Raw genomic sequence first — 11,119 nt, 5'->3', positions numbered from 1 at the left:
ACACCTTCCTGCCATGTTTAAAAGCTTAGCTTGCCACCCTTTGATTTTAATTAGCACAAGTTTTGTCAAGCAAAGGGAAATAGTCTTGGTGATTTAAACGTTTGTGACTAATAATAATACCTAGGTATTTTCCAAAATTAGTGGTATTGGATATGTTACAAATATCACAAATAGATCTTCTGACATTGTAATCCATTTTCCTAGGGAAGATGGCCGAAGATTTTTGAATATTAATAGAAAGACAGAGATTTGTTTAAAATGATCAAGAACTTCCATCATAACATGAATATTAGAGGAAGTAGCTTTGCCAAACAAAAACACATCATCAGCATAGAATAAATGTGAAATATTGATATCTTTAGCAATTTTCATAGGTTTCCACATACCATCATTAACTTTGGCCTGGATCATGCAAGAAAGACGGTCTAAACAAAGGACAAAGATATAAGGGGAAAGAGGATCACTTTTTCGAATGCCTTTCTCAGGAAGAAAATGGTTAGTAATTTCACCATTCCACAAAAGGGATATATTAGGAGTGCAAATACAGCTCATAATTAAATTAATCATATTAGGAGGTAAATTAAAATGAATTAAAGTATCTTTAATAAAAGACCATTCTAGACTATCAAAAGCTTTAGAAAGATCAATTTTTAGGGCCATTAAGTTAGCCATCTTAGAAGCTTTATTAAAGTGATGAGTAACCTCTTTGATAATAATAATGTTTTCATCAATCGATCTAGAAGGAATAAAACTAGACTGGAAGGGGCTTATAAGATCATTCATGTAGGGCTTTAATCTATTAGAGATACATTTGGTAATAATCTTATAAATAGTATTGCAAAGACCAATTGGACGAAAATCCTTCATAGTGGTTGGATTATCACATTTAGGGATAAGAGAGATGTAAGAATCATTTATGTTACTAGGAATAGCTCCCTTATTAAAACACTCACCTACAAAGTCAGTAATAGAAGAATTTATAAACTTCCAATTTCTTTGGAAAAAGATTGGTTGGATACCATCTGGGCCCGGGGATTTAATAGGGTCCATTTGAAAAAGAAGCATCTTAATCTCACTGTCAGAGGGTGGAGAAGCAAAATTACTGTCCAAAGAAAAATCTACCTCCTTATGAAAAGAATAATTTTGTAAAAGAGAGGTATTAACAGGGTTGCTTTTAAAAACATTCACAAAATAATCTCTAGCCATCTGCTTTAGTAAAAGTAAATCATTAACCCACAAACCATTATTATCTTGTAAAGTTAGCACTTTACTTCTACTTTTTTTAACATTAGCTAAAAGGTGAAAATATTTGGAGTTGCAATCTGCATGCTTTCTCCAATCCAAGCCTGCTTTCTGAGCCCATAAAATTCTTTCAATTTTGTAAATATTATTGAGCTCAGAGAGTAATTCCTTTTCCAAAGAAACAAGAATAGCAGAATAATGTCTAGCTAGGGCAATCTGAATTCCATTAATTCTAGAAACAAGTCTTCTTTTTTGATTAGTAATATTACCAAAAACATCCTGATTCCAATTTTTAATATTAGATAAAAATTCAGTCCTTCCTTTTATGAAATCAAGATCATGCATTAACCAATTAGAGACAAAAAAATCATTAAAATCAGGATGTTCAAGCCAAGCCGCTTTGCATCTAAAGGGGTAAGGCCCACCTTTACGTTTTTCAAATAAAGAAATAAGTATAGGATTATGATCTGAGTGAGTACGAGCAAGATGTAATACCTGAGTATTAGGGTAGGTGTTCAGCCAACTAGGGTTCCCCAAAGCTCTGTCCAGCCTCTCTTGAATCAAGTTTAGACCTTCCCGAGCATTGTGCCAAGTAAAAGGGTTACCAGAAAACCCCAAATCGACAAGACAAGCCGTATCAGCCAAACGGTTCAGGTCAGCACATTGAGATTGCCTGAACTTTAAACCTCCAGATTTCTCAGAAGGTTTGGTTACTTCATTCAGATCACCCAGGAATAACCATGGAGTGTCATCTGGAGGAAGAGAAGATTGTAATTCTCTCCAAAGTTTGTGCCTCTCCGATGGTGAAGAGGGTGCATGCACAGCAGTAAGCAAGACTTCTTTGCTATCGGGAGAGAATTTAAAAAGAGCATGAAAATAGTTTTTTGTGTGACCTTCAACATAATCAATTAATTCCACAAAATTCTTGTACATCAACCAAATACCACCACGCAAACCATTCGGGTTTACAAATTGAAATCCATCAAAGCCAAGTAATTTTGAAACTTCAGATGCACGATTTCCATCACTCTTTGACTCAAGAATAATGAAGATACTAGGTTTATGAGAGGCAATAACATCCCATGCATGTGGAATAAACTCATTCCTAGTTGCTCCTCTAACATTCCATAAAACTATTTTCATATCTAAATCAGGATAAGGGGGTGGAGGATTACCATTGCAAAAAAGAGGATCAAACTGATCCCACTCCTTCCAACTCATGCATCGATCCATCATCACGACATCGTGCATCCTCAGAGGGATGACCATCGAGTTGACCTCCCTGATTGTGTTCAATGTCTCCCAAAAGTCCACATCGACTTGAAGTCCCACCACTCCTTTTTTGATTGTGAAAATTTTCATATGGTGATTTGGGCTTTCGAGATCTTGTTCGCTGTTTTCCGACGAAAGAGGGATTATTGGTGGGTTTTGAGGTGGTAGAGCAAGGTTGTGTGTAGGGTAATTTGGCCAATTCACCTGCTGCTGGTACCAAGGACGGAGGGTGGATGTTGGTGGTGGAGGTGTGTTCAAGGTTGGTGGAGTTGTTGTCTGTTGAAACTGATTGGTCATGAATTTGGTAATTTGGAGGAGGGTATTGTACATCAAGGAAATCTTCTCCGGAGTCGGAGGGGTTTCTATCGAGCACCATAAAAGAGGGTTCGGGTTGGGTGAATTCGGAATTGTGGGTTGTGGTGGCGATTGCACTAAATTTCTGATTTGAGAGGGGGTCATAGTCGGAGTTAGTGGATGGTTGAACGGGAAATGAGGTGGTGGTGGTGGCGGATTGGGGAACGGAGTGAATGGCTGTCTCATCGACAGAGGTTGAGCTTGGATGATCGGAGAGCCCTGTAGTGGGCGAGAGAGAGGCACGGATTGACTGGACGAAGGTCTCATCCATGGAGGTGGGGTGCTGGTCCTCGTGTTTATCCTCGCTGACCGACGTGGTGGTCGTGTCAGTGGTAGTTTCGCTTTGTTTTTCTCCATTGTTGTTAAGAGGCAAGGTTTTGTTTTCTGGGAAATTTTTGTTCTGTGAAATGGAAGCAGTAATGGGGGCGTTTAAAAGGCAAGAATTGGTGGTGGGATGAGGTGAATTAAATGAAGTAGATAAAAAGGTATTGAATCATGCGCTATATAGTTATCTACGAACATGTATAATCAAAACGCCATACTCAAAGTTACAAAGTTTGTGTTGGTGGCAACAAAGTTGCTATAGTATTAATGTTGGCTGATAAATGTGGGCATCGTGTCGTGCCGGGCCATCGCGGGTCGTGCCTGGCTGTGCCTAGGGGTGGCTCGTGCCGGGCCATGCTATGCCTACTTTATGGCGGGCCGTGCCGTGCCGTACCACCTTTTGGCACACCCCAGCCCACAGCATGGCACAATCCACGTGCCTGGCGTACCGTGTCGAGCCGGGCAGTAGGCCGCCCGGGTTTTTCAATTTTTTTTTTATATATTTTTTAAATTTTTTTCACTTTTCAAAAAATCGATATATATATATATATATATATATATATATATATATATATATATATATATATATATATACTACCTCCGTTAACATTTACTTGCAACTTTGGGGTATTATTTGAGAGACATAAAATATTCCAAAGTTGCAAGTAAATGTTAACGGAGGTAGTATATATATATATTTGAACAACTTTAAAAATGAGTATATTAAAATAATTTTATTAATTCATGTTTATGTTTTTGTATTATTATATTACTCCGTATTATTTAGCAAAAAGCAAAAATGCATATAATTAAAAAATTTACGAGTACGATAACACAAAAATTGATGAATAACTTATTTTATTATATGTCGGTACAATAAATTGATAATACAATATTTTATAATGATAATTAAAAATCGTACAATAATTGGTGAATAACTTAATTTTATAGCTTATTTTATTATACGGAATATAGGGTTCGATAATACAAAAATTGTATAATAGTATGCAATCTAATTATTCCTCTTCGTCTTCGTTTTCTTCTTGTTCAAGTTCATTGGCCAATTGAATTGATTGAGAACTAGTAGAACCAGACGTTCCTTCATCATCGTCGTTTTCTGCATAAATACGCTCTTGACAGCGAGTTTCGGCATCCAACCAATCCTTGAAACAAAAACACATTTCAAGTGTTTCGAGTTTTATGGCTGTTGGAAAAAGTAGCCGTTTATGGCTGTTGGAAAACGGCTACTTTGCACGGGCCGTGCCTGGTGGGCCACGTGCCGTGCCACAGGTCGAGTGATCGTGCCGTGCCCGTACCCGTTTTTAAAACTTTGTTCACGGCATGGCCCACACCTGGGCCATTGGGCCGGGCCATGCCAGTTTCGTGCCGGGCCCATGCCGCCCGTGTGCCAGCACGGACGCACGGCCCATGCCCACCTCTATTGGCTGATTACCATTCACGAGTAAATAAGTTCTCAAGTTGATCAACAGTCGTACTAGCCCAAAGTTTATATTTTTGAACGCAAGTTTCCCTACATACCCCGAATTTAGTACGGAGTACTAAACTTTCCCCCATTACCTTGGAAAGTTGAAGCATGCAAAAAAAGTTCAGATAAATTCATTAAGCTCCTGAAAAATGCATCAGAATTAAGGCATGTTTCCCACAAGTTACAATATTAGCACAGCACAAAGTTGATTTTTACTAATGCTAATAAATCAAGATTCAAGAAAATTTTGTCCTCAAAAAAAAAAAAAAAAAAAGATTCAAGAAAAATGACAATGGAGCTTAAATGCAAGTCCCTGATTGTCTATTTTAATGGAAAGTTCCATTTATTTCTAGCGAGAAATTACTGTTTTCAATCAATTTTAAGTTTCAATGAGGAGATATGACGATCACCAGGCTGCCTTCGACGAATGTTGCTAATTTTGTTGCCAGAGGAGAAGGAATGTTGATCAGTTTGCAAATACAGGTGAACATAGTTGATTCTTTGCAAGCAACTTCATACTTGTCTGCAGTAATTTCCTGAAGTTTTTGCATGGCAGCTGATTTTTGGGTTCTCAATAATAATCCATTGATCAGCAGGGCTGTATCATAGCAGTCATAAGCGATAATCAGGTTAAGTGCACAAGTTTCAATTTAGAAGAGTGACAAAAGAAACGAAGTTAGCCCAAAAGCACTAAGTGAGATCCTGTTAACCATTCACAAAACTTGGATAATGCATTGGGTACGTCTGGCGGACATAAACTAAATCTGATTACTTCCAGGTAATAACAACAGTGAAGCTCTCTAAACAACAGATATATTGCAATTATATATGAAGTAACAAATATAAAGGGGCAGAACTTAAACTCAAAGCCACGAATTTGTTAAGACAGTCTCCAGGTGTCCCAAGATTAAAGGATCAGATTAATTGTTGTGTTAAGACAGTCTCCGACAGGTTAGATCATCCACACTCTAACTACACCTAAGGGACAAAAGATTGAAGTGATACACCAATTCTCAATGTGTAACACATGAATTTGCAATTATATCATCAAAATTTCCAAGTAAAACATCACAAAAGCATTTTACGTAAACAAGCAATGTTGCTGTTCACACTAATCCTACAGCAACTTAGAAAACCATAATAAAGAAATGATTATAGGACTTATCCTTCCACATGTTTAATTCATCCTCAAAAAGGAAAGTAAAACCGTAAAACAAGGAAAAGAACAACTGATTCACAAAATAAGGAAACATATCTAAGATGCAGTTACCAAAATCAAGCCAAAAATGTGACAAAGGCACGTTTTACACATGATTCAATACACCACTCCAGGTTTTCCCTGGTATAGTGTAAATTCTGTTGCAGCTAGGGAAAATCGTGTGCAAATCTAACTATGCACACATCAGCCATGTGTACACAACTCCCAAATTAACCAAAACCAGTTTCAGACAGCTAAGATCAACGGCACTCTTTTTCAAGGCATCCCTAGCAATGCTCTAGCATCAACACCGAGGCAAAAGAGCATTCTTGACTGTAGAAGATAAAATGAAAAAAATGACATCTGTTTTATACAAGCAATGAACGAGAACCAATAATAACAACAATGACCAAAGACATAGACCAAAAATATAAAACTCATATCTCCTCATATATCACATATTCACGTTCACAAGGCCCTTAACAATGACCAAATCCATTAGTGATGCACATATCCTTCAAATTGGAAATTACCACCTCCGTACAACAAGCAGTCCTATTAACTGTTACACGAACATGACTGTTATTTTGGGAGCAAGCAAACTTTCCAAATTATGTAGGTAGACTAAACCTGATCAACTTAGCAGTTGAAATAAGGCCATCACAAAACTTTTCTAAGGTTTAGAATATAAAGATGTAAACGGTGATGGACAAGTGATATGTAAGATGATTATGTTCTTAAAAATTTGGGAAAAGATTATCTGGCATCTGGTGGTCCACTGGTCCCTAAGAAGTGCTTCCTGTGCTGAGTCATAATCCTGTGATTTTGAAACCAAGATATGTGCTCAGGATGAGTCTGTGGTATAGATTCAGCATTAAACAAACTCTCCTGGTTATAACCAGAGACGTGTTCTCTAGCATGGTTACACTGGAATTACAAGTCTAATTTTAAGAATTATAATTGTTCAGATATGGCAGAAGCAAGAACATGACTGCCTGAGTAGGTGATACCGTGATAGTGAATTTTAACCCATCTTAGGTATTGTTTGTAATATACTTATGTAGTTTTTTCTCTTTATTTTACCCTTCTTTAGCATATTTTCAGTTTAATTCTAATTTGTTATTCTTTTAAGGAAGAAATGACACTGATGTCAAATATTGGTGGTCTGCTCACGATAATCCATTCTATAGATTATCTCAAAAATAATACCAATTATTAGGGATGTCTTTTCGGAATGGTCTAGTATGAAGTTACGATTTGTAACCAGTTCTACAGTTATTTTATTTGTTTTACACTTTTTTTTTTTACATCACTTTCTCCTTCATCCTCCCAGCCAGCTACCAGCTCACCACCTCCTATTTACTCTTCCATGTTCAGTAAATTCCGCTTCTACCCACACACCCTACCAGCCACCCTTTCCTGCTCTGCACAACCACCACATCCTCCTTATATTAAACCCAACCACGATGTCGCCATAAGTATATGCTTTGCTAACTTAACATTAGAGCCTATTGCAAAAAAGGAGCTAATTGGTAACCCATTTTCTCCTTACATTTCCAGAGAGTAATAATTATTTTGGGTGGTGGAAGTGGAACAAATGTTAGCTAGATGTGACTCACTCTATATATTTTGACTTCTTGACCCAACTTCTTTGCTTTGGAAGAAAATTATTATTGGTGTTTTATGATGAGAGCTCATTTTATATTCCAACTTCTAACTAATTTAAGATAACTTTACAATGACTACATCACTTCAACAAATTTGTATCCATTGTATACTGTTACCAGGGTTGTTACATTTTTTCTGTTTATCTAAGGCATAACTATTTGTCTATTTATACATTTGAGTGATTTGACTAACCCACTAGATTCCAATTCTTCATAAATCTACTCCATTCTCAACCCAAGCCATTTTATTAGACTTATTACTGACTTGTTGTAAATCTCCAAAATTAGTTTCCTATATTATGTAAATTTTTATATGGTCGATTATTAATTCATTTACTCAAATGTATGAATGCTAATGATTTAGACAAAATACTTACACACTATAATTAAATGATTACAATGGTACAATTTTGTTATAGCTATAGTAAAATTATTCTTTAAAACACATAATAAATTTAGAAGCAAAAAGAGAATAAAAACAAGTTCCTATTTCCCATTACAAAATACTATTACATGAATTTTTCTTTCCAAAGCAAAAGAGTGGTGTCAAGATTTCAAAATGATGATATCACCTGGTACTGAAATTGGTGTTGATTGGATATCCTGCCAATTTAGGTTCCAAAAAATTGAGAATCAAACCCAGAATTGAATAGGTTCCTAAAAATTTTTGATTCAATTCCTAACCCTGGATTTTTGCTCACCCCTAGTGATACTGCTTAACAGTAGTCTCACATCCACTACGGCACTAACCCAAAAAATTTATTGATTCATACCATACAAATGGTCACAAAAATGACACAAGATTTTTTCATGTATAAACGGTAAACCTTCTTCACTTGAGACTTGAGAGCAACAAATCTCAGTCATTATCATTTGAGAAGGGCAAATTTCAATGTGAAAAGGTCAAATCTGAGTAAATCATGACTTCTTAGAAAAACATTGTTTTAGTATGGCAAATATCGTTTCAGTGATTTAGAACCCTGTACAGAATGGCCACATCACCACAGTACGGAAGCATTTTCAAACCATGGCATGCTGTGGGGGGATGGGGTCTGTTGGGGTTCCAATGATGGTGCCCCATATAAGGTGGCAGAATTCTTCTTGATGCTAATCGAAGGAGGTATTTTTATTCATTTTCCTCGATTGAACCAAATAACCCCTTAGCATAATTCTAATGACTAATTAGTGTAATATTCATAGTTACATAAAATCAGTGTTTTTTGACAGTTAAAGTATCAACAACTTCGAATAATATCATGAATATAGCTTTTATTAGATTTTCAAAATAAATACTTGAATATACATATTGGCTGCTATATGTAAAAAGCAAAGTTAATAGGGGGTACAAAACACGCTACAACATACCTCCACTTCGTAACTTTATGCTGTTAAAGCACAAAATATTAGACCACTCACTTCATATTCCAGGAATTTCCCCGAAGCTGCTATAGATGCAATGGTCGCACTAACAAGTCAAATATCATACGTGTTAGTCAAGTTGACAACATTAAAATTCCATGACAGTAAACAGAAGTAGAAAGATACGCACCTGCAGGGAATAGTGAAATCAGTCACATCACATTCAGAAGCAATAATATTATTTCCCTTTAGTCCTTTCACAATCCCTTCCACTTTTGCGATCAGCCACTAAAAGTCTTCTTCAGAAAATTTTGTTTCAATTGCTTCATTGTTCAGGTTCCCATTAATATGTTACTTTGCAGACTTGCTTGAATACCTTCTCCAAGAAATATAAATAAAATCAAACTAGGAAGAACCACGGGTGCAAGCCTCTCAACAAACACACATTAAGAATTCCTTTGTCAGCCATCAGGCACTCATGTCATTATTACATAAACAAGCCATTATCATCCAGACTGATAAACACATCAACAAGTCACAGTGTGGAAGACTCATATTCTTCAAACAGAATCTTCTAATAAGTCAAAGCATCATAGCTCAACATCACCGGACTTATCATTTGCTGCATTAGTTCCTAACTCGACCCTAGGCTTAGCAGAAAGCCCTTTGGCCAGCATCTCTTCATCATACTGCCTTGCATTATCCACCATACCCTTTTGCAGCAAAGCATCAATCAATGCATTGTAAGCAGCCTCATTGGGACTACAACCAAGTTCTTTCATCTTATCCCAAACAATATAAACAGGGCGAAGAAATCCCCACCTCCCAAATTTTCTCATTAGCATCACATAAGTATCCATCCTCGGAGTAACCCCACTTTCTAACATCTTCTCAAATAACCTTAGCATCTCCTTTGGCCTAACAAGACAGCGGAAAAAACAGTGGTAGGTAATTACATCGGGTTCACAACCCATTTTGCGCATCTGATAAAGCATACCATATGCCTCTTTCACCCTCCCATTCTCACACAAAAGCTTAAGAACAGTATTATATGTGACCACATTTGGCTGACATCCTAACTCCTTCATTTCTCTAAGCATACGAATAGAGAAATCAACTCCCTCTTTAAGACCAATAGCATGAATAACCGTATTATATGCCACGACATCCAATTGCATCCTCTTCCTCCTCATATCCTTATACATTTTCAGAGCTTTCCACGGCTTCCCACACTTACATTGCACATCCATATAAATCGAATACGTCACCAAATCTTTCCGAACCCCTTTCTTATCCATCTCCTCCCAAAACTCCCTACACTTACCCCACCACCCCATCTTTGCATACCCTCGAAGCATCATATTACAAACTTTAGTCTCACTCACAGATTTAACAAACAAATGCCTCTTAACCCACAAATCTTCCGCTTCAATCACATGTTTATACTCACAAAGTGCATCAATCAAATTACAAAACGATGTCTCATCCTTCAAATTAAACTCCCCTAATCTATCAAACATATCAACTGCTTCATTAACATAATGAGCAGATATATAGCGCTTAAACATTATACGAAAAGTAGTATAATTAGGCATAGAAAATGGATGTTTTCGCATGATTTCAATAAATTCCCAACATTTATCAAACTCAAAAAACTTACCCAGAATATCAATCATAGAATTGTAAGTTTCTGTATTATGCTGGAACCCACAATTGGTTTCGACCCAGTTGAAAAATTCAAGTGCCCGATTAAAATCATTGTTGTAAGATGATAGGGTTTCACAAACAGTGATGAAATCCAGAGGTTTTGGGGAAGATGGGGTGTTAAAATTAGGGTTTTTGGAGATGGGTTTTGGGGGATTAGCAGTAATTTGATGAAAAGAGTGGGATTTGACATAGTAGGCATTGGGGATGGAACGAATTAGAAGCTCTTGCAAAGTGTTGGAAACAAGAAAGAGATTTGATAACAGGGTTTTGGGTCTCTTCATTCCTGATTAGTGATTATCAACAAGTTTGCTTCAGTATCAGAGCTTGCAGGTTGCTGTATTTCACTATTTGTAGGAGCAAGGGGAATAGTGATAGTGTCGAGTTTATAACGTTTATGATTGAGTCATTGAGTGCTATGTTACTTGGACTCGGATCCGACACGGGTATGTGTGCAAGTGTTAGACTCGGCTATTTTGTGATTAATTTCTATGATTTTGAACTAAAATTAAG

The 11,119-nt window shown here is 36.7% G+C and overlaps 1 protein-coding gene across 1 annotated transcript; it reads right to left on the bottom strand.

Annotated features, from left to right (window-relative positions):
- Positions 1-4,838: 4,838 nt before the first annotated feature.
- On the bottom strand, positions 4,839-10,893 carry LOC145579918 (pentatricopeptide repeat-containing protein At1g80550, mitochondrial-like). The gene is made up of 3 exons (XM_081637220.1): positions 9,093-10,893; positions 8,909-9,008; positions 4,839-5,276 (listed from the first exon to the last, which is right to left on the bottom strand). The coding sequence occupies exon 1, from the start codon at positions 10,888-10,890 to the stop codon at positions 9,493-9,495; it is 1,398 nt and encodes a 465-aa protein (XP_081493346.1). The 5' UTR covers positions 10,891-10,893; the 3' UTR covers positions 4,839-5,276; positions 8,909-9,008; positions 9,093-9,492.
- Between the last annotated feature and the right edge of the window lie 226 nt (positions 10,894-11,119).

The sequence above is a fragment of the Chenopodium album genome, chromosome 14, assembly GCF_948465745.1.
Source record: "Chenopodium album chromosome 14, dcCheAlbu1.1, whole genome shotgun sequence".
NCBI lineage: Eukaryota > Viridiplantae > Streptophyta > Magnoliopsida > Caryophyllales > Amaranthaceae > Chenopodium > Chenopodium album.
This window is presented reverse-complemented; position numbering and strand designations above follow the sequence as displayed.

Coding starts and splice junctions, on each gene's coding strand:
- LOC145579918 (XM_081637220.1), bottom strand. CDS start 10,890: ATGAAGAGACCCAAAACCCTGTTATCAAATCTCTTTCTTGTTTCCAAC.